The following is a 25,461-nucleotide window of genomic DNA, read 5'->3' on the forward strand; positions in this document are numbered from 1 at the left end:
TTAAACAGAGACTTGACCTGCTGGCAGGACAGTGTGCTTTAATGGGATTTGTGTCTGGGGTCTTTTCTGTGTGTGTGTGGGTCACCGCTACTGATCGCCCCGTCCCTACAGCCTGTCCGAAGTGTCTAATTAGGGAAGCTGGTTGCTGGCAGGTTTTCATTAATTACACATGATGAATATAAATAGAGCAGGTCTGTTTTTTAGGTGTTCGGCAAGGTTTCATTTGGTTTCAAAACACTGCAGGGCTGTTGGGTCTCTTGAGGGTCACATGCAAATTCGTAACCACAGAAGAGAATCGGTAAACAAGAAACCACAAAGTGTTGTGATGTGATAATTTCTCCCACATAAACGCATATTAGTATGTTGGTCATATAAAACCGAAAAAGCTTACCCGTTTAAACAAGTAAAACTGCAGCTTTATAGCACCGATAATATTTCACAAGCACAAATTTAAACATTTTTAATACTATTTTATATAAAATATAATTTAAAACTTGCCCCATATAGACCATTATTCCATGGTCTGTTGAAATTCTTGATTCTGATTGGCTGGAGGGTGTGCATTATTTTCATTGAAATGCACAGGTAGTTCCAGTCAGTTTGGTCACAGTTCGAAATAAATGCGCTTCTCCCAAACGTTTATAATTACCATAGCAACTGGCATGTGCTGCACAGGAAACTGATGAGGACTGTTAATGGCGGACGGGAATCCGCAAAATTAGGAAAATACTCATAAATTATGCCACAAAATCAAGTTTAAAGAGTTTTTTAAGCGAGAATATAGTTATTTTAAAGTCAAATCGGCAGTTTATGTATAAGGTTAGCGCCTGTATAAAAATGTTGGAAGCTCCAGGCGGTCAGTGGCAGCTCCACCAAACGCACCCCCCCCCCCCCAAGCATAGCTTTGCATCGGCCAGACCATCTGAAGACCTGCCGCTGGATCTAATCTCTTGCATCTCTGTTGATATATAACTAATCTTTTGTATATCTAACAGTCAGTCTTTGGACTTTTTAACCTATTATTTCTTCTTAGGTGTATTTTATTGGCAGATCGCAGCGATAAGTTTCATAATTAGTTTATGACTGTGAATACCCGATATACATCTCTCTCATCAGAGAAGCAGTAGAAAGTAGACAAAAGAAACTTGTGACTGGGAATGTGACTGGAAACACACTCGAGGTGTGACTGGGAATGTCTTATTTGTCCACCTGGGATCGGATTGATCACATGCTCTCTCTCTCTCTCTCTCTCTCTCTCTCTCTCTCTCTCTCTCTCTCTCTCTCACTGTCTGTCAGCCTGTCACAGCTGATTCAGTGGAGGGACTAGAAAATCTTAAAATCATAATTTCTTAAAAAGATTTAAGAAATTATGTGAACAAAAATGTTAAATCTTTCCAAATAGATCCATTCAAATCATCTGATGAAAATTATATTTATATAACAATTTATATCGCAGCAAAACAAAGCATCACAATGTCAGATTTTTCCAACATCATGCAGCCCTATTTTACATTTCATATTTTTGTTACATTTTCTTTGAATGTCTTAATTTATAAACAGGTTTAATTTCTATTTCAGTTTTAGTGATTTTAATACATTAACATTTAACTTTTATTAGTTTTATTTCAGTTCACAAAAATAATAGTCAATAGTTTGAGCTAATGATAAAAATATGGAGCAATATATGTTTATGTATCATAAATTATAAAAAATGAAAAGCTTTTATCATTACATTTTTAGAAAACAGTACTGCAGCAATCGTTTGGCAGCGCATTAGCACAAATCACTCTCACATGAACATTTAAATGAGTGCATTATCATAGCAAGCAACTGACTCGAACCAGAAAAAAAAAGGACAATCGCAGACAAGCTTCTCTTGTTCTTCAGGGAAAACTAGCTGCAGTGAACCGCAGTGCAGTCTTTCAACACATGAAACGTGAACAATAAAAAAAAACCTGTCTTTTGAGTATATATTTAGCCACAGCAGATCAAAGCTCCTGCGGTGATGGAGGTTGTGTGGTCAGTGTTTATTTTGGTAGCTTATGTGTATGGACGCAGCCAGAGTTTGAAAATTTGTGAGTTCCGAGCGTTGTTCAGAATTCTTCAATAATAATATCTGCAAATGTAGCTCATTATTTACACTACATTATTTAAAGAGACAGTCAGATAGATGGTTTAATTCAGATACATAAACGCAGATTCCTTGTGGGGCTAGTTATAACGCTTATAATTTCAAAACGCTTATAATGGTTCTCTAAACTGCCTTGGAGAAGAACCCCATAATTTCTTTGTGCAAATTATTTTGTTTTACACGCACACACATTTTTTTAAAAATCCAACATTAGTTTTAGTTAAAGCATGCACTCGCTCTCCATATTAATAGAAATATATGGAAACGACACAGAGTATAGCGCTTATGTTTCACTTACAAATATTATTGAGATTATTACATATTCTATTCTAAAGCATAAAATCACTTACAAAAGCTAACACGTATTCTAATATTATATATAAATCAATAAATAATGAAGCTATTTACTAAGAAATGAAATTTAATATTTATTATTTATTAGGAAATTTAAAAAATCATACTTTAATAATATTAATAATAATAATAATAATAATAATGATGATGATGATGATGATGACGATTATTAGGTAGGATATTGTTTGTTTATTTAAATTTTTTTGAAAAGTCTATTTTTACAATTTGACACATGCAAACCACAGCAGAAATGTTCTTATCAACAGGCCCATGTCCTATCCAGTCCAGATACTAAATAAATAACCTACTATAAATTAAAAGCATTAAAGTATGCTATATATTTTTGTTTTTACAAGCTTTGGAGACGTAACATGAATACACATAACACTTTTAAATAACAAGTCACCTATAGCTTTCGTCATGAGCCACGGCAAAGACTAAAGAATACACAAGACATGTCACTCGTATTGTTTTGAATGGAGAAAAGTGTAACGGTCAATATGGCTAATAAAGCCTGCCTTCTAGTACAGGAGCCAATTGTCGATCGCTATATGGCAAATAAAGCCAAAAATAGAGCCTTCAGCTGTAAAAATTGAGCTTTGATGTGGGATACGGATGCCATAGTAAAGGATTGACATGTGAATAACAAATAAGAACTTATGTTTTAAATATGGATTCCCTTAAGTGAAAATTATGGGCCAAATCCAGAAATTATGAATGCTCATGGCTGAAAACCAAAACAGAAAATCCTTTGTAATGATGAATTATTATCTTATTATGTATTATAAAGTAATTTTAAAGTAAGCCTTTAAAAATGTACAGTAATTCAAGGAAAATACAGAAGCTAATTAAATAACCAAATTTTATTGACTACAATTTTTTGGGCAGTGAATGAGTGAAAAGGTGTCATTACCTTGACAGCACATTAGTGCAATCACAAGCAGCAGGAACAAGTTCACTATATAGAAATGTCCTGTTGGCACTTTATTTAAGTGTACTTTGCTTTTCTGGTGAGCATGTGCAGTTCATGCATAGATAAGTATGTGAAATTTCTGCCATGAAACCATATGCGCGTGCAGGCTGAAAGTTTCACCTAATCTGCTCCTGTGTCATTAACTACATGGCGCAGGAGATTGGTTGCTGTCACCTCGGCAGAAAATCACCTCATCAGTTTAAATGCTCCGCGTCATTTTACGCTGTTAATCTGTGGAGCGTTTTTGGAGACCCAGCTCCACCTGTGTTTAGATCTGATACGGGGGTTACATATGTATTATGTTTGCAGCAGCAGCATGTTATATTCTCAGACAGCATGTCTGTGTATTTACTGGCAGTAGCAAGTCTTGGTACAGCAGCAGCAGCGTAGCAGATCTATACCGCCAAGACCAAAGACATCAACATTGCCATACACATATTCATTACCATACTAAATCCCGAGTGCTCATGACAGATATGGGTTGATGAACTAAATATCCCCAGAGCAAAATATATCACTCTGTTTTGAACTTTGACTGCAGCACACGAACAAGCCGTCAACTTTGGTCGGTGCAGCAACAAACCGCCCTTGAAAGCCGCTTCACTCCCGGCAGTGAATACGGCTAGAGGGAGAATAAAACCATTGTTGAACACTGCTGGGCAATAGCATTTTTCAGCTCATATTTATGGCAGATTTTTCTATTTTGGACATTTTCAGCCAATAATGTTCAGTGGCCGAAAATTAGGTGCAACCCTAGTTCTATATAATGCTTAATGGATATTCATAGGTTCAAGCATGACTTTGTAAATCATTATTTAACTACTAAACTTAAGCAAAGACTATAGAATACACAACTTGTAAAGTTTTAAGTGTTGAAAAGTGTAAAGGTCAATATAGTGAAAGAAGCCCCGCTATCTAGTACAGGAGCCAATCAGCGATCGCTATTGCCTGACAATTCTCCAGGGGTGAGGCTTGGACTAGACGTGAGTTTCTACAGATTTTGTACGATTCCAATGGTACAAATGAAACTAAAGAGACAGTTGTTGTTTAATTTTATTGGTGATTCCTAATATGAAATTTAATCGTAAGTTTGGCAAGCAATTTTGGAGAATTTGATGTTTCCCCATTCAAACAGAATGCCCAAGCATACTGAACGAAAGTTTTTTTTTTTTAAAGATGGCTGCCAAGTGAAATGACTTGCTTAAAGGGACTTTAACTTAAGCCATGGTCACACTGAGCATACCAAATTCTGTATTACGATGCTGCAAAAAGGGGCGGGATAAAACAAGATGACCATACGACATAAAACATATTTTATGCATCAATCACGTGATGTGATTTTGCAGGTCAGAGTTCAAGCTTGAACTTTGGAACATGTGAAACAGCATACACATGTGTATGAATAGAAGTCAAAGAGGTAAAAAGTGTAGCATGACTGTAGTTTTAGCCTTCATCCTGGCTAGTTTTTTTATTTCTGTTGATCTCTGGGTTATTATGCTACTGTTTTGACAGCGTTTGACAGTTTTGTACTGACAGTGATGATCATAGTTTGTCTTACTAAATGCGGTCTCCTCAGTTCTCTGCACAATTCTTTTCAGACTGCTGCCTGCTCGTTTAAGTGCTGGCAATGCAGTGTTGCCAGATATCGCTACAAAAACACGCAAAAGCAATCCCCAGAACAACGCACCAAAATAAGTTCAAATTTATCAAGCAGGCTACAGAATCGATAACCCCAAAGTTCATCTTCCTACTTTATTAAAGGGCCCATTAAATTAAAATAAAGTTTTTTGGATGTTAGTATCAGTATTGTTCGTTTTTAGGATATCTATAAGCTAGTGCGCACTAAAACAGTGAAAAAATTTGCACTTAGAAACTAAAAAACTAATATAAACACGTCAAGTTTGTAGTTTGTCACTTCTGCCTAAATGGATGAAGGTTTTTTTATTCATGTCACCTCATACTTCAGTTTCCCATCATATCGTGACCAATCAAATGCTCTGTAGTATCTGACATGCCCCGCCCTCTTGATGACGTTTCACATTTGATGAGCTTGATGTCAACCACTCTTACTAGCAGAGCGGTGATAAAACGAAACAATGTTGGCTGTTTTTTAAAAAGGGGAGGAGCTACAGTATGTCCCGCCCTCTCTTCATGTTTCGGTTGAGATCAAATAAAAAAAAATCAAATTTCAAAGCCCTTCATGAGATCTTTTAGGCCCTAAATACTTTATTACCTCTATCATGTAAGTAAAATATATAATAATGATTATAATAGCTAGACTTGGCAACATAGCAGAGGCTACACCCAAGGCCTGACAAACTTGCTCAATGCTGCGATTCTGTGATATGAATTTATTCAGTGACATGATTTATATATTTTAATTCATAAAACTTAATTTCATTTCTTTAATCATAAACAAAATCATAACTGGACTTGCTCATGTGTCTTTTCTATCAGCAGGTGTGTGCCATTACCTCGATCTGCTGTGGTAGGTGCTCACAGACGGTGCACAGCAAACTCTTGGTGGGATTCTCTCTGCACATGAGCACCAGCTCCAGGTCCATGTCATCTTTAATCAGAAGTCCTTTGGCCACCAGACCGATCCTCATGACTCCACACAGCACTCCTCCTTCACTGGGACCACTGCTACAGCTGCTTCCCTCGCTGACAAACACACACACATAACACTAAATTAATGATCAGCAAATTGTGTAATAGCTGCAGAAATTAAGAAATTAACTCCATAATATCAGATTTTTGATATCCAATAAACCAGTAAAGTTAAGTTGCAACAGTTTTTTTTATAAATTGTGATGCAGTTACTAGAGAAACTGAATATTAAATGAGAAAACAGTGGGCGTGGCTTTTTTTTTCTATAAGCAGATTGGATGAGTAAAGTAGGCATTTCATTCAGAAAGACCTGGAAAAGAGTTTGGGGAGAGTTATTACAACCTAATATACACCTTTTCCTCACCATTTCTGTTTGTTGTCATGTTGAAAATTTCCGGAACGACTTTACTGGTAAATTCATAAAAAAAGGTGTTCACACAGACAAGGACGTTCCGGAAATTTTCCGGAAAAGACCGTTCACATATCCATTCCAAAATACCTGTAAATTCGGACATCATTAACCAGAAATGAGCTCTAATTGGCTGTGCTTGTATTTGTAAACATAGAAATGGTCGGGTTTTCTTGATGGTTTCACTTTTATTTGAAGCTTTAGCATTCATGCAGCTGCTTTGTCCCAGAGACATCCAAAGGCAGAAACACGAACCGCAGCTAAATGTTTACACACTTGACTACATTACAAATTCTGTGGATGGATAATTATTGTGAACAATTTATATGAAAACATATGGAGGAACACTTTCACATGTCGAGATGTTCATAATATGTGTGTGTGCTGGCGCTCACCGGCTCCTTCACGTGTACACGCTTCAAGCAACTGAAGCATAGCTTGAAGGTAAACAAACGACGGTTTAACATCATGAGCATTTTTTTTACACAGTTGGCATTAAGGAGAAACATAGAAACGTTATCTGACTAACATCTAGCAGCTAATTGTGTCTGGATAAACATTTAAAGGCTTTTATTTCCTAAACAGCACGGATGTGAATGCGTCCGAATGTTCTGATTGGGTGGAATAGACATCTCACGTCCGTGCGTTCTCGACGTGAAAGCACTCTTTCCAGCAATCTTCCTTCTGCGTTCACACTTTCGAACAAATTACAGATTCACACATTCCGGCAAATTACCAGTAATGTTACAACTTTTCTTTCTGGAAAATTGCGGCAATGAATTTACCGGTATTTTCAAAAAGGGCCTGTTCACACACACAGACCTTTCTGGAAAATTGCCAGTAATTTTCTGGAAAGGTATGTATGCGTGAAGGGGCTTCAGACAGCTGTAATCTGAGAATTTGACTGAAAACAAACAGCAAGTGCATTTTCAGATTTCAATTAAAAGATTACAAGAGCAAACAAAATATTTTGTGTTTTACTTTACATTTTAAAGGTGCCCTATAATAAAAATCTGGGTACACCAAGGCATAATAGAATAATAAAAGATTAGTATATGGAAATTGGCATACTGTAAGCCTCAGACACCACTGTTTCCTCGTTCTCATGTAAATTCCATCAGTGTAAAAACCCGGTGATCAACGAGCCAATCAGAAGACAAAACAAACTGTGACGAGACTCATGGCCCTCCGCATTTGCATGTATGCTTAATTTGGGTTGTTCATCCGGACCTGACGAGCAGCAATGTCATCAAGCTCTGAGATCATATAAAAAGCTCTGAGATCATTAATATGCACGCCTCATGTTGCATTTGATAAGCAACAACGTCTTCTAGTGAGACAACAATGGTAAATTTCCTCCCTTAGTTATTTTTAAGCGTATATTTAACTTAATATTAAGTCCTGGCTGTGTTTTCTTTGACTGTAGCTTTAAAATACAACATGATACAAGTTTAATTATAATTTAGCCTTTATCCACAACAGATCTGGTGAGCAAAATAGGTCAATGTTACTCTGATTGGGTTTATATTTGTCCGGGTTAAGCGTACATCATGCTGTGTGTGTGTGTGTGTGTGTGTGTGTGTGTGTGTGTATGTGTGTGTGTGTAAAGGCTGATTTATACTTCCGAAGGTGTAGCCTTCGAGCGGTCGCATAGCTCTCGTCGTGGCTGACGCGTACCTCTCAAAAATGTAACTACACATCTCAGTGACGCATAACGCAATCTCTATGATTAGTCAGCTTGGTACCGGTGATGAGTATGGGCACTGCTGAGAGCCGCGAGCCCAATAAAGCAAGTGTCCAGTCCCGTGAAGGAGCTCCAGATGGAAACTTCGGTTTTGTGTTTACCCTATGATTAAAGTTGTTGCACGTCTGCCGATTCGTGCCTAGTTTTAGCTACTTGTAGTGTTCAGAAAAAAATGAAATACCCGCAAAGAAACTCGACACAGAAGATAATAAAAACCTACTGCCAGCTAGCGTTTTGGAAGTGTTATTGCAGAGCAACACAAACAGCGCACAGAAGTATAAATGCATGGCTACATGCAAGGCTTGCGTAGTGGGTCACAGCGATCGCTAGACGCAGAAGTATAAACCAGCCTTAAGAGCAGCACGTCAGAACAGAGCTCATTAATATTCACGACACGAGCCATATATGGTCAATCATGGACCTTCTGATTCTATGGGTATTTTATAGAGTAAAAAATAGCATACAAAACGGTTTCTGGAGATTTTTTTGAACTTACTGAAGCCATGAACCTACTATGTAGTTATCAGAGAACAATTTGACTTATAAAACCAATATAGTATATGGCACTATTTACTGACAACATTATGAAACACTGAATCTAAATCTCTATGAAGGCAAATATTCACTTCAAGAATCATCAAAATGCTGATCTTATTGCTAGCATCCCTGGCAGACAAGTAAATTACTGAATATTTGTAATCAACCAATCATCTTATCAACATCATTTTCCAGCCAATGTATTGAACGTTCCAATAGTAGAACAGTTCTGGCAAAAATGCATTCACTTTTACAGCATGTCTTTTCATATGGAGCACTCACTTTGTGCTGCCTTCTGGTGATTCGTCCACGGTGGGTTCTGTCTCGTCCTCCTGTGTGCTGGATGCATTTGTTGGATTCGATTGGCTGGCTTGAGATTGGTCCATCCAATCAGACACGTGTTTGAGGGCGCACTCGACGGTGGAGACGAGGCTCTGCACCGCCTCCAAGTCCTCTGAGGAAGGGTAGATGGTGGAGTGTTTGGCCATGACGTGACGGTCATCATTGCCGAATGACCGAATAGACCTCTGAAGGAAAAGAAAAAAAGTCAAAGTTTGTTAGATTAAATTGTAAACAAAAATGAATCAGTGACTCTGACGAATCAATATTTTTTCAACTTTTCTACCTAATTTAGGGCTCAATTATACATTCATTCATTTTCTTTTCGGCTTAGTCCCTTTATTAATCAGGGGTCGCCATAGCGCAGGGATCACCAAACTTGCTCCTGGAGGTCCGGTGTCCTGCAGATTTTAGCTCCAACCCTAATTAAACACACCTGAACAAGCTAATCAAGATCTTACTAGGTATACTTAAAACACCCAGACAGGTGTGTTAAAGCAAGTTGGAGCTAAACCCTGCAGGGCACTGGACCTCCAGGAATGAGATTGGTGACCCCTGCCATAACTGCCAACTTCTTCACCATATGTTTTGCGCAGCAGATGCCCTTCCAGCTGCAACCCATCACTCATTCACACACATACACTACGGACAATTTAGCTTACCCAATTCACCTATAATGCATGTCTTTAGACTGTGGGGTAAACTGGAGCACCCGGAGGAAACCCACTCGATCACAGGGAGAACATGCAAACTCCACACTGAAAAGCCAACTGACCCAGCCGAGGCTCGAACCAGCGACCTGCTTGCAGTGAGGTGATCATGCTATCCACTGTGCTACCGTGACGCCCCTGTAGGGCTTTATTAAATAATTTTATTGGCTCCCAATTTTTCATATATAGAGTCATAAAGCAAATAAGGTTTCCAGAAAAGTACAGCTCGCAACATTAATGATGATAAACATTGCAGTTGAATTTGACTGATTTCTGAAGGATCATGTGACACTGGAGAAATTAAGCTGAAATTCAAGCTTTTAAAACACAGAAATTAATTACATTGAAAAAAAAAAACATCAAATAAAACATCACTTTAAATTGTAATAATTCCCTATATTACAGTTGATCTTTTTTTTAATGCATTCTTCACTCAAACAGCATAAATTACATAAGTAACATAAAATAAAACTTACCAACCCAAACAATATCTAGACCAATTAAACAAGTCAGTTATTATGGTAAAAAATGGTCAAAATGAAAGTAAATTTCTCCCTTTTCCACAAAACAACAGTATAATTCATTTAAAAAAAATTGTGCTGTCAGACGATTAATCGCATCCAAAATAAAGGGTCATATTTACTAAATATTTTTGTGCGTACCGTCTATGTTTTTGTGAATATAAATATATGCATCAATAAATTGTATAAAATATATTAATACTTATATATATATATATATATATATATAATACAAATTATATATATCCACATAAATATACATGTAAATATATTTCTTTTGTACACTATGTACAGTACGTGTGTGTAGTTATTAATAAAAACATACATATAGAGTACACATCCATATATTATGAAAATATAAACTTTTATCTAGGATGCGATTAATCATGATTAATTATTTGACAGGACTAAAAAAACAAATAGCAGGTATTATGTGAGTATAGTTTTTATGAATTTTTTTAATTAAACAAGATAAATTTAAAGATAAAAAAATACTAATTGACAAAAATACAAAGCAACTTACCACAAAGTGATATTTCAATATACTATTATAGTTTTTGTCAATACTCTTTATTAGGCGTGGGCTGGTATAAGATTCTGAGAATATAATAACCTTGGATAAAAATATCACAGTATTGTGATTTACTGCTCTAAAATGTGTTCTTTTAAAATGTCTGGGTGAAAATAACAGCTTTTCCCCCACTGAACACAACATATTTTATTTTAAGAAATTTAAATGTTAAATATTTTGAAATCATAAACATGTCAGGTTAAACAAACTAATTATATTGTTAATTTCTGCTGTCTTCATTATTTTCAAAAACACAGATTTTTGCTGGATGTTGGTTTATAAGCGATTTGTTTTTCAGATGTTTGATGAATCATGGGCTGACCAGTAGCTTTTGATGTGGAGGGTCCTTTTCTGCTGGAGATTCTGGGGGATACACTTAGGGTGCTTTCACATCTGAAGTTCGGTTCATTTGGTCCTGACCAAGTGCAACAAATGATACATTATTGTATTTTTCTGCCGTTTTTGGGTCCTTTTCACACCACACTGATTGCTTTGGTCTGAACCAGTTGAAAAGAACCAAAATGCAGTCATGTGACAAAATCCACATCACTCATTGGCCAGATATTATTGAAGATGTATTTTTTTCTAAACTGTTTTTTGATTGGTCAGAATAAACGTGTGGGAAAATGCCAGTGGAACTCCCGCAAGTAAACAAACCGGTGTCATGAGAAACAGAGTCCTCCCTGCAATTGAGTCCACTTAGGACCCCAATGGATCGTCTGCGTTGAATGCCTGATCAAAAAGTGCTTTTTATAGTCTATTCTCAGTCGAGAATTTAACAAGACTTATCATATTAGAAACATTATTATCGTTAACTACAAGTTAAAGACATGCATAGTTAAAATAATTGAAATATTTGTAAACATTTAATTATGTCTTTTTGATGGTTTTATGTATTTATATGTAACATTATATATTTACATAAGAAGTAGTAGCACTAAAGTAAAAGCACGAATGAGAAAATCTCCATGCCAAAACACATGCCTTTATTTGTACATTAGTATACAAAATACATAATTTAAAATAGTTTTATGCCATTATACTGCTCATTTAAATTACATGAATTTTAAATGAGATTTTGCTGCATTTATTTATATATATATATATATATATATATATATATATATATATATATATATATATATATATATATATATATATATATATATATATATATATATATATATATATATATATTCTTATTTTTAATATATTTTTTTAAGCAGGTGCTATATTTATATATACCTGTTACAACTCCAGTGAACCAATAGGATCACCCAGGGTCCTAGGTGGACCTGGTAAAGTCTAGATCGGATATGCGACATTCACATTTATATAGCAGCATTTTTTATGACATGTATAATGTATAAATGTATAACAATAATTCATATTTTTAAAGTACTGTGACAGTTGGGTTTAGGGTTGGGGTGGGGGTAGACGTTAATAAAATACAATCAATGGGAAATTTAATAAATAATATAAATAATTCTCGTTAACTTCCGTCCGCATCCATATCCGATCTAGCAACAACCCAATTGTCAGGGGGGACACCACAGGTGTCATGACGTTTTTTACTATGGAGGAACGACTGCACTGAATGATTGTATCCCTGGTCATAGTACACTATATTTTGTATACATCTCTTTAGACAAACTATACATTTCGAGAATGAAGCACGGCTGCGGCTGGAAAACGATGTTTTAATGCATTGCAAAAGGAGATATTGCATTGCAAGTCACTTCATGAGGAGGCGTGAATTAATTTAGCTAAACTGTGACATGGTCACCTTCCGGAAATATTACCAATGATCCATCAGGTAATGTTTTTCCCTCTCTCTCGCTCTCTGTTTAAAATTGTTGGTAAAGTGCTGTCAAAAAATATTTTCCTCCGCATGCCATAATGCACAGCGCACTGGCCTACGGCGACTGGATTATCCAAAAAGGCATAGTACTTTTTGCATTTGGGTCTGTTCTAGATCATGTTCTCACCACAAATAAACTGCTCCAGGGTTTGTTTGAAAGCGAGCACGAGTGCAATTGCTAAATTCACGCCTGCCCAAACGAACCATACCAAGAAGGAAAACAAACTCTAGTGCGATTCAACCAAACTAAATAAGGCAGGTGTGAAAACACCCTAAAAAACTAAATGAAATAGTCATAAAAAAACACGTTAAAAACAACTACAAAAAATACTTATAATACATATACTGCAGGAATGGTGTAACAGAAAATTTTAGCGGTTTTAAAACCTTGACTTTTACAAACCATGGTAACCCTTGAAACCGGTTATCGTCCCATACCTACTCTTTATTAGATTCTTTTAACATTCTTTCTCTTTTTTTCTCACCAAACAAAGAAAGATATGGTAGAAAAAACAGCCAAACAGCAGGTACGCACAAACAAACACACTCTGCTATGTTAACAATGTCTGAAGATCACCTTGGCTGACTTATTCAATTTATCTTCTAAAGTAAAGTGTGTGCGTGCTTGTGTGTGTGCAAGAGAGAGACAGACGTGGAGAGTTAGAGCGAAGCATTCAGCAACCGATTAAACTTTAATCAATCAAGCTCACCTCTGCTTGCTCTGAAAGCAAGACAAACATCTGCACACAGAAAGAGCTTCATGCATGCGTGTGACACTGACCGGCGGAGAACAGGCCATCAGATACGGACGTGCTGTAATAACCCGTGTCAGTGTGTTGTGTATCGCCCTCCTCCCGGGCCCAAATCAATTTGAGCTCAGTGACAGTCACCCAACGGCCTCTTCTAATCAGACATGAAGTCCACAGTCCTGCAGTCCTCCATCAAACACTCTCTCTCACCTTCAGTCAAACCCTCATCTAACATTCCCCACTACAGATCTAACCACCAAATAAATCCTCACTGGCTTCATTAGTATTCAGGGTGCTGATTTTCAACTGGCGGAGTACAAACTAAAGATGTGCTGCAGCAGTGGATATAGTATAGTATAGTATAGTATAGTATAGTATAGTATAGTATAGTATAGTATAGTATAGTATAGTATAGTATAGTATAGTATAGTATAGCATAGCATAGCATAGTATAGTACAGTATAGTATAATATAGTATAGTATAGTATAGTATAGTATAATAGTATAGTATAGTATAGTATAGTATAGTATAGTATAGTATAGTATAGTATAGCATAATAGTATAGTATAATAGTATAGTATAGTATAGTACAGTATAGTATAATATAGTATAGTATAGCATAGTATAAGAGTATAGTATAGAATAGTATAGTATAATATAGTATAGTATAGCATAGTATAATAGTATAGTATAACGTAGCATAATAGTATAGTATAGTACAGTATAGTATAATATAGTATAGTATAGCATAGTATAATAGTATAGTATAGTATAGTATAGTATAATATAGTATAGTATAGCATAGTATAATAGTATAGTATAGTATAGTATAATATAATATAGCATAGCATAATATTATAGTATAGTATACAATAGTATAGTGTACTATAGCATAGTATATTGCATAGTATATAGGGTTTGACATTTACTTTTTTGATTAGCAGCCACTGTGGCTAGTAGATTACCAACATTACTAGCCACTCGGCATTTTCGCTAGCCACAATTTTGTTATTAGGAAAATATATTTGATATGCATAAATTTGATTCCAACAGGATAAAATGACTTGAATTTAGACTTTGTATGATGTCCATATGCCTCCTCATTCATTTCACTTTTTTTCTTATTGTTGTGTATGAACTTGCTTAATGTGCATGAGCTAATGAGTTATGGTTTCTTAGTGTCGCACTGCAATTAGTTCTTATTTTACATGGCTTTTCAGGGCTCAACACTATGGATTTACCAAACTTATCTCTGGCCAGACCAAAAATAAATAAATAATTATTTCTTAGCCACAAATTTTAAATAATATGTCAATACAGGCACTACATAGCTGTATATATGCTCATTTTATTTAGCAAAACCTTTCTTAATCAACAAAACAAAACAAAAACTATTGACATTTAAAGAAGATTGTCATCTATCTAAAACTATGCACAGTAGTCTGTCCTGGCTAAAGATCTCAGAGCACCACTTAAATGCGTAATTAATCTCGCTATGTTAAAGCAATAAGTAGGTGAAAAACAAACCGTGTGTGATAATGAAAGCATGATCACGCACTCACAGTTAACATTAGACCCATTAATAATCTATTCAAAGGATGGTCAAAGTGAAAGGGCAACCAGTGATGTTTACAAAAAGACAGTGTAGTGTAGTTTAAAATAGAATATCATAGTATAGTATAGTAAGTTTAAAGTATTTTATTGATAGTTTGAACAACTTTTTATATGTATATTTTTTTTTTTTGGTAACACTAAGTACCGATACCCACTATTAACTAGTGGCTTATAACCAGAAATTGGCTGTTTATTAGTACTGATAAGTTATATTCTTATTCTGCATCCCTAATCATATACAATACCTAAACTGAAATACTAATTTACTAACAATTCATATGAAGCAAATTCATACTGTATTTAGCTGAAAGTCTTTATTAATGGTTTATTAATTTTAAAGAAGTATAACCTTTGTTTTTTGTTTTAATTTTGCATCTAGTTTTTAGTCATTCTGATGTGTTTTTGTCATTAATAAAATGACAAATATGTGTAAAATTTAACAATTTAACACAAAAATGTTAATAAAAAAACAAACACATGGATATTTGCAAAAAATTTGCATGCGCATGATAACATGGTTTTCTCAAAATATAAAAACACACAAAAAAATGTTTTTTAGAAAAATATAACCATTTAATTCTGATTTATTTTAATTTCCTAGTACACACTTTATTCTGTTTTACAGCTTTAGCATGTCTTTACACTTTAGCAATTACTTTATTTATATTAAACGTCTTTGAAAAAAAATCAAAGGAACAGGAATTAATCCAGTGTATAGACCCACCATCGAACACATGCAACATCTTCTAAAGATTTTAATTCAAAACTGTACTTGGTATTGTCCACTTGTCATCGGATTGATGAAAACGCATCTTAGGCTACGTTTACACAACTAAAATAAAGTCGAAAACAGAAAAGTATTTCCAAAACAACATCCGTGAAAACGTCCAAAAACATTACACATTACTCTATACGTATGAAAGACTACTTTTGATACCTTCTTGGTAAACAATACCGGTAATGAATTGCTTTCAGCCACTTCCATGAACACAAAAACGGAAGCATTTTCAAAATCATCCACTGTGTATCCTGCTTTCAGATTTATGTGTTTTCAATCCCAAAAATTTTACCAAAAAAAATTGTTTACATGAAAATATTTTTTCTTCTAGTTTTTAATGTACCTACAGCAGCTAACCAATCAGAAGTCTTACACAGAATTAAAGAAAATAGATTCTGCATTGCAAAATAAGGTGGATGAAGAGGATTTTTAAATATTTTGTTGACATTAGAGGTCAAGTGTTCAATGAAACAGGAACTAAACAGATGTTGTTGTGTCCCCCCTACAGATTGCATATGGATGCTAATTACATTCATTTAAAGAGGACAGTTGAGGTTAACATTAAAAGAGAAATGTACAGTAAATGTACTGTATTTAGCTTACAATGGTCTTGTACTGTGTTCATAAATTTGATACACGTTATAAACAGCTTTTTGTTGAATGATTTCCACGATTTCAGCATTAATTAAAATAAAAAAACCACTTCACTTGTGCAACATGCAAGAAGAATCTTTCATAAAACTGTACGCTGGCCATTGACGTTAATGCCTTTATATGATTGGCTGAGGTGCCATTGGGAAGCCATGTTAGCAGTTACGCTTTATCCAATAGTATATATTACAGTTTTTCATCACCACAGAGTAAGAAAATCTCTGATTAAATCAGATGTTGCTACATCAGATAGGGTTGCGGCCGGAGGTTAACAAGAATTATTTATATTATTTATTAAATTGACCATTAATTCTATTTTATTATCGTCTACCCCTACCCCAACCCTTAACCAACCGTCACAGTAATGTAAAAACAGCAGTTGTACAGAGTATTGTTTATGTTTTTTATTAAAATACCCACTAAATTATACATTTTTAAGGTCTACTCCTACCCCAACCCATAATAATTATTAAAACTATTCATTATTGTTATAAATGAAGCTATATAGAGTGATGCGGTGGCACAGTAGTTTGCATGTTCTCCCCACGTTCACGTGTATTTCCTCCAGGTGCTCCGGTTTCCCCCACAGTCCAAACACATGTGATAAAGGTGAATTGGGTAGGCTAAATTGTCCGTAGTGTGAATAAGTGTGTATGGATGTTTCCCGGAGATGGGTTGCAGCTGGAAGGGCATCCACTGTGTAAAACATGTGCTGGATAAGTTGGCGGTTCATTCCGCTGTGGCGACCTCGGAATAATAATGGGACTAAGCCGAAAATAAAATGAATGAATGAATGATGCTATATTGATGTGCATATCCGCATCTGAATCCCATCTAGACTTTACCAGTTTGATTTCCCATGTCTCTTCTTTGTAGTGTATTTACAGTTTCCATGTGAGAGCGCCCTCTGACTTTTGGAGGAGATTTACAACTGATCACAGAGCCGTGTTTCCCTGACGAGATGTGCATGAGAATCGCAGCTTTTGCTGAATTGCGATCTCACTTCAATTATTCATGCAGCACTAATCAGCTCTATTCATAACAAGCCCCATTCCGTGTCATTTCCATTCCTCCACCATCCCAACATTAGACAGCAGGCCTGCTCAATAGCGTATCAAAGCTGCATCAATCCCAGGTGGAGTTTGACCTTTTGCAAAAAACGCAGACATAAAACCCACACAACGCATCCATCTTCTGCAGGCCAGCTGTTGTTTAACCAGCAAAAGGAAAGAAAAACAAGATTAATTTGTTTCTACTGGAATTCACCGAGTGACATTTTTACACAGCCGGGCTTGTTTGTCGACTGATGTTTGAAGGCTGCAACCTTTAGCGGAGTTGATCAATTAACGTGATGCCGAGCGAGCACTTTGACACCTCTATACAAACGACACGTGTTTGAGAACATTAAAACGTGCCTGGGCGGGTGTTGATTTCAGCTTCGTGTGTGGATGGGATATAAAGATGCGAATCTGAGTGTGTGTGTGTGAGCAGCGGTGACAGCGGCCTCTCTGTGGCATCAGGCCAGTATTTAATAGTCAGTGCGCAGGGTTTATGAGGCGCTCCTAATGGCTGCCTGCGAGCGGCCGTAAAACATACTGGGAAGTGTAAAAGAGTGTAAAATAGCTAAGGAGGAGCGGAGAGCACTGCGTCTTAATCACATATCGTACTAGTGGGATGAGAATAAGGATTACAAAGAGCCCTGCTTATGCCTGGTATTGGAATGGTAGTCTGGTACTAGACAGTACTACAGTATATACAGTAGAGGTGTAAATGGAGTCTGAAATGCATTGAGATTGTCCACTTTTATCTGCTTCCAGATAGGCTGGGCGATATGGCCCAAAAAATTATCACAATAATTTTTCAGTAGCAATAATCAGCCGATACCGATAATTATCACAACAATCTTTCAGTAGCAATAATCAGTCGATATCGATAATTATCATGATAACCTTTCAGTAGCAATAATCAGTCAATATCGATAATTATCACGATAATCTTTCAGTAGCAATAATCAGTCGATATTGATAATTATTACAATAATTTTTCAGTAGCAATAATCAGCCGATACCGATAATTATCACGACAATCTTTCAGTAGAAATAATCAGCCGATACCGATAATTATCACGACAATCTTTCAGTAGCAATAATCAGTCGATATCGATAATTATCACGATAATCTTTCAGTAGCAATAATCAGTCGATATTGATAATTATTACAATAATTTTTCAGTAGCAATAATCAGTCGATATCGATAATTATCACGATAATCTTTCAGTAGCAATAATCAGTCGATATCGATAATTATCATGATAATCTTTCAGTAGCAATAATCAGTCGATATCGATAATTATCATGACAATCTTTCAGTAGCAATAATCAGTCGATATCGATAATTATCATGATAACCTTTTAGTAGCAATAATCAGTCGATATCGATAATTATCATGATAACCTTTCAGTAGCAATAATCAGTCGATATCGATAACTATCACGATAATCTTTTAGTAGCAATAATCAGTCGATATCAATAATTATCACGGTAATCTTTCAGTAGCCATAATCAGTCGATATCGATAATTATCACAATAATTTTTCAGTAGCAATAATCAGCCGATATCGATAATTATCATGACAATCTTTCAGTAGCAATAATCAGCCAATATTGATAATTATCATGATAATTTTTCAGTAGCAATAATCAGTCGATATTGATAATTTTCGTGATAATTTTTCTGCAGCAATAATCAGTCGATATCGATAATTATCACGATAATTTTTCTGTAGCAATAATCAGCCGATATCGATAATTATCACTGTAATTTTTCTGTAGCAATAATCAGTTGACATCGATAATTATCACGATAATCTTTCAGTAGCAATAATCAGTCGATATCGATACTTATCATGCTAATTTTTCAGTAGCAATAATCAGTCGATATCGATAATTATCACGATAAATGTCAAATCTTTATATCTTTCAACTTTAAGGCTTTTCAGCATGCCAATCCCTTTGTGCAGCTGATTTAACACATTTTGTGAAATGTATTAGCTGTCTGACAATACAAATAAAAAAATAATAAACAAAATCTTAATAATTTTTCAGCATTTAATTCATTGTTTTCAACAACCTAAGACATTACCCTACACGTTATAGTATATTATTGTTGAACATCCAAACTAAATAAAACAGGTTTGGAACAAGTAAAAGGTGAGTTAATGGTGACAGAATTTTCCGTTTTGGATGAACAATATCCTTTTACAGTTTTTTTTTTTTTTACAGATGCTAGGCCACATTTCACAATTCTTAGGTCACTTTTGCAAAACTCTTCACACAATTCTCCTAACTGACTTTCAGCTTGGCAAAGCAGTTCATTTCACATTCAAAATGCACTACAACTACCAAAACACTTTATTCAGGTCTCAAACAAACTCATTCTTCCACTAGCAAAGTTTGACAGCCGACAAACACACGTTGTCACCCACAAAGCAATGACCTAAAAAAACACTAACAGTGTGTAGCATTACACAGTGTCTTCCCGTGTAAAACATGGACACATCTCTGTTTATAATTGCAATATATATTGTTTAGAACTGCAATATATGCTACTGGAATGAATCAGACATGATGCAGGATTCCTCAATATTTTATGTGGGGGTTTTTTTGTTTCTTTTTTTTTTTTATTAAGTATTATTAAGTAATTACAAAATGCAAGAATTTGTATACACATCATCCACTGATACAGATACAATAGTAATACTAATCTGGCTGGTTAAACTGCATTTTTAGATTTAAAAAAAATGTTTCAATAAAAAAATTGCTGTTGAATTTTGCTGTCTTATTCAGTTCTGCATTATGTTATTGTTTTGAACACAAGTTAACAGTTCTGAAAACAGTACGTAAGCACGTGCGAAATGTCCTGTACGTGCAAAGATCTTTGGCAGTTGTTGTCTCTGAGTGAGAAAAGAATTGATGAAATTTGAGAGATGTAGTCATTGAATGCATTTTGTACCAAAACACTAATAATTGATCCTCAGTTTAGCCCACATAGACCTCTGTTGTGCTCACTGTGTGAAGAGTTTTGCAAAAGTGACCTAAGTATTGAGAAATGTGTCCTAGCGTCTGTAAAAAAAAACAGTAATTGTGAGTATGGTGAATTTAGGGTGAAATATCCTTTAATATATTTTATTTAGAGATGCTAATGACTACTTGATGATCGCAAAGAAGAGTCACATTATCCCATCCGCATTTTCAGTCAATGCACCATCCAAATTATTCATGTATTCAATAAATGTGCCCCAAATCTTTTCAAACGTTTATAATTTTTTTATAATATGAAACATTTTTTCATAAGACGAACGTAAGACGAGCGTTCTTTAAACCATACATATTACAATAAACTTAACTACGTATATTACTCTATTCAGTCTTAACAAATGTATATAATGTAACTATTTTTAAACAATACACAAATGATTGCAATATTCAAATGGTTGGTTTATTTAAAGTACACAGCCAGTGAATCCATCAAAAATTGGTTTGAATGGTTTTAATTGTTTTAAACATGGTGATTGCACTGGGGAGCCTTACAAGAGCACACTATTTTATTTATAGTGTTTCTTAGGGGCCTAATACACTAATACATTTTAGTTTGAAAACGCTTAAGTTTTGCTATGGTTACACCTTCCATCCACACTACTCTGGAGTATTCGAGCGCCGAAAACTGAACTTTTTTTAAACACAGAAGAGGGCGCTTTTATTCTAAAAATGCTGCTGCTTTATCTTAGTGTGGATGGGGGAAAACGGAGATTTCTGAAAACGGAAGCAGGGCTGCAGACATTCTGATTGCGGCTTTTTCTTCAATATTAAGTAGCCTAAACAAAGTTCAGTCTTGCATCCTTTCCTTCTAAGTTCAGACTTCGCAAGTTTGATATGGAAAACAAACTCCCGAGGACACGTCTGGTAAATCTTCAAAATCTTCAAATATACTTTATAACCTAATTCACATCACACTGGCTATGCTGCTTCAGCTTAACAATAAAATAAAAACATGATAAAAGGAACTGCCTATTTTTATTTAGATATTAGCAACTTAAGAGACACCAAAAATGTTGAGGCGTCATGTAGCTACATATTTATATGACCGTCATCTTTGTATGCATATTTATATCAAAACTGAACCTTTAACATAACTTTTTTTTGCTGAATATCAGTTTTAATAATCAATCATTGTAATTATAAAAAGTATAACTTGCAATAAGTTTATATAATATATAAATATAAAGGCAAGCAAACTGTAAAATGTGCAGAATCAGTGTCCGCGGTTAGGCTATATACATTAATATACTAACTTATCTTTGCGCTCAGCCAAAACACGTTACCTGAGAACAAGTAATAGATTCAAAAGACCAAAGTCGGGGAATATGTCATTAGATCTAGACAAGATGAATTAAACATCACGTTTAACAAATATAGTGAGATTAGATCCAGCAGTAAATTCTTGATGAACGGTCCAACGTGCATAGTTCTCATCTGGTGCTGACTGCCTGGAGCTCAGACGCACACATACGCTGCAGCACATGCCAGAGCGTGTGTGTGTGGTCACGTCATGTGCATTTTCAGCGGAGTAGTTCAAAACGCTAGGTGAAATGCCAGTGTAGATGTGGATCGCTTTCATTCTAAAACACAGTTTTAAAACTAAAACTTATTAGTGTAAACAGGGCTTTAGTGCTTACTTGACAACACAGCCTTTCAAACTAAAATGTATGATGAATTTTAAGCTAAAGCATGGATGAATGGATAGCGCTGTGATAACAACTACTAAAATCTACTGAGCAAGGTCAAGGTGTCATATGTTTTCTATTGTATTTTTGGCTAGAAATTGACAAGTGTTATTTTCCACATGATGCAAAATATCCACCAGCCATGATGTCAATTAAGTGATGCCACAGAAAGAACAGTTGACATGACAATGTAGTACACCAGATTACTTCTATTATGCACAGAAAGTAATCAGATGCTCAATGCACATAATCTTTAACAACTTAAATTAAAAATGTTGACAGAGGCTTGTTTATAAGAATTAGAGCGGATCATTAATTAAATGCATAGGCCTAATTTTCGTGGAGTCATCGATTTAAGGTAGCCTGCTGTCTTTATTTGACGGAGGAAGAAAAAAAACATACGATGGGGAAAAAATGCTGGTTCTTAAAAAGGATTCAGTCAGTGTTTTCGATGTGTGATCTAAATTTGTAATTTGAGTGAAAAATATCCAGGGCAGGCCTACTTATTTTAATCTTTTAATTTAGTTTATTCTTTATTTATGTGCTGTTGAAAACACTGCAGGTGCGTGAAGATGTTCTGTTGTTAATATGTTCGCATGTTTAAATAAATCAGTGTTAAAATGCAATATTTAACGTGTCAAATCCAAAATACACATACATTTTTTTTCAATGAAATAATAATTTAATATTAATCTGACCAGTAAACTTTAATATTCGGTTAATGAGCGGTGGTTGTCGGTTGGCAAAATTAACTGAAATGAGCATCCCTAATGCACACTGAGAAGATAAAGACCATACTTCTTAGTCTGTGGAGAAAAATGTATACATTATTGCTAAAAACATTTAATTATTTTACAGTCATTTTCATATCCATTCTGTCATTTCACTTGTTTTTAAGTATAAAAATGCTAATGAAACTATTTTAATTAGGAACCAATTTCAGAGGATATTAAGAACTAATCAGAAGGTGAAAATGGGACCAGAATAATACCACACTACTCTATTAATAAACAACAATATGCTAATTGGATTCCTAGCAGATTCTATCAGGATCCTTCTACCAATTCTACCAAACAGTGATGATTTCAAAGAGGAATCTTTTGCACATTCATTTTGGATGGTATTTCGGAAAGCATGCATGTGTGTGAGAACGATCCTGTATAATCAATCTAAAGACATCAAACCACAGGTTCAACAAAATGGCACACTGGGGACAAATTCGGACAAGCAGATCTCAATCAAATGAAATACGAAGGACAAGTAAAAAACACACAGAGGGAACAAGCCTATTAAAACTGGGGGAACATATGGATTGTGCATGGTTTATATAAATATTTGTCAATATCGTGGTACAGTTGTAAAGTAATGTGGATTGATGGCTTCTACAGTGTCTCTCAGATGGATAAGATAACTGCACGAGGGGTTCTGGCGTATTGTGCCATCTCTGTGTGTATATTGAGGTCAGTGTTCGGTTTTAAATTAATTACATGCGCCTAATAAAATTGTCTTCCGGTCAGGCAATGATCTGCAAAGCTCTGTGGCTCCTTATTACAGACTTTAGACATAAACTTGAGCTGACCACAAACAGCTGTTGACTGATGGAGGCCTTCTTGATGAGTGAGTGTTTTGTGTGTGCGTGTGTGTAAGACTGGCACAAACAGACTGTGACAGAGTGCTTGAGTAGCTCTCTGATACCCAGTGTGTGTAAATCTCATGTGGTTCCAGAACAGAGACCTGGAGAACACCACTTTAAAAATGTATGCATACACTTTTTGCTCAAAGTGCAATCAATATATTCTTTATGAAAGATCTATTTGTTACATTCCCTTAGCATAGAACATTCACTTTTTTTAGTAAAAGACAAACCCAATGAAACTATATATTAAATCCCAATAAATATATATATATATTATCTGAAAAACATTTCATTTGGTTTGGGTTTTAATATAATATAATATAATATAATATAATATAATATAATATAATATAATATAATATAATATAATATAATATAATATAATATAATATAATATAATATACATATCTATATATACATATATATATACACACACACATACATATATATATATATATATATATATATATATATATATATATATATATATATATATATATATATATATATATGTATATATGTATGTATGTGTGTGTGTGCGTGTGTGTGTGTGCGTGTGTGTGTGTGCGTGTGTGTATGTATGTATGTATGTATGTATGTATGTATGTATGTATGTATGTATGTATGTATATATATATATATATATATATATATAAAATTAAGGTATTAATTGTTGCTCTTACAACTGGGATCGATGACAAGACTTTTGTCAGGTAGTGTGCAAATATAATTTAATCTATATTTTATCGAATTGTGAATTATTAGGCTATAAAGCAGAGATTCTCAACCTGGGGGTCTCAGCAAATGGGCTTTACAAAGATTTGGGGGATTTACAAAAGGGGCCTTAATTTGATGTAAAATGATTTAAAATAACAATGATTTTTAAATAAGAATTAAAAAGGTGAAACTATTTAAAACTCATTTTATCTGCGCTAAACAAAATCCACAATTTAAAATGGCATTTGTAAGCGTAAAATGTATAATATATAATTATTTTTTTCTTCACATTTTTATGTTACATTAATCAGGTTTATTAAAAATTAGATGTTATTTAGCAAACTACACAAGTAGAAAAGACTTACCAAATTTGAATACTACTGTGGAAAGTTGGGAGCTTGAGAAGAAGAAGCTAAATTGAATTTTATTGATTTGTAAAAGCTCTTCTTACATGTAATTCCTGCTTAAGAAATATTTCCTTTAACATTTGCTTAAAATGTTATTAACAAATATAAATAGCTTTGCACAGAAAGAAAAGAAAAACTCTCTTATTTTAATTTGTTTAACTCTCACATGATCACCCACTGAAGATAAGCAGGGCTGTACCTGGTTAGAACCTGCGGTCTGTGTGGGTCCTATCACCCCAGTATATTGATGGGGACTCTATACTGTTAAGTGAGTGCCATTATTTGGATAAGACATTAAACCGAGGTCCTGACTCTCTGTGGTCGAGGATGTCCTTCGAAAAAGAGTAGGGGTTTAACCCCGGCA

At 34.8% G+C, this 25,461-nt stretch overlaps 1 protein-coding gene across 3 annotated transcripts in view; it reads right to left on the bottom strand.

Moving 5' to 3' along the window:
* Window positions 1-25,461, bottom strand: part of strbp (spermatid perinuclear RNA binding protein) — a 175,996-nt gene that overhangs the window by 55,856 nt on the left and 94,679 nt on the right. For all 3 annotated transcript variants that reach the window (XM_056466445.1, XM_056466442.1, XM_056466444.1), the window contains exons 4-5: window positions 9,041-9,285; window positions 5,933-6,122 (exon numbers count right to left, since the gene is read on the bottom strand). In XM_056466445.1, coding sequence (XP_056322420.1) covers window positions 5,933-6,122; window positions 9,041-9,285 — 435 coding nt within the window. The remainder of the gene's footprint in view (window positions 1-5,932; window positions 6,123-9,040; window positions 9,286-25,461) is intronic.

The sequence above is a fragment of the Danio aesculapii genome, chromosome 10 (genome assembly GCF_903798145.1).
Source record: "Danio aesculapii chromosome 10, fDanAes4.1, whole genome shotgun sequence".
NCBI classification, from domain to species: domain Eukaryota; kingdom Metazoa; phylum Chordata; class Actinopteri; order Cypriniformes; family Danionidae; genus Danio; species Danio aesculapii.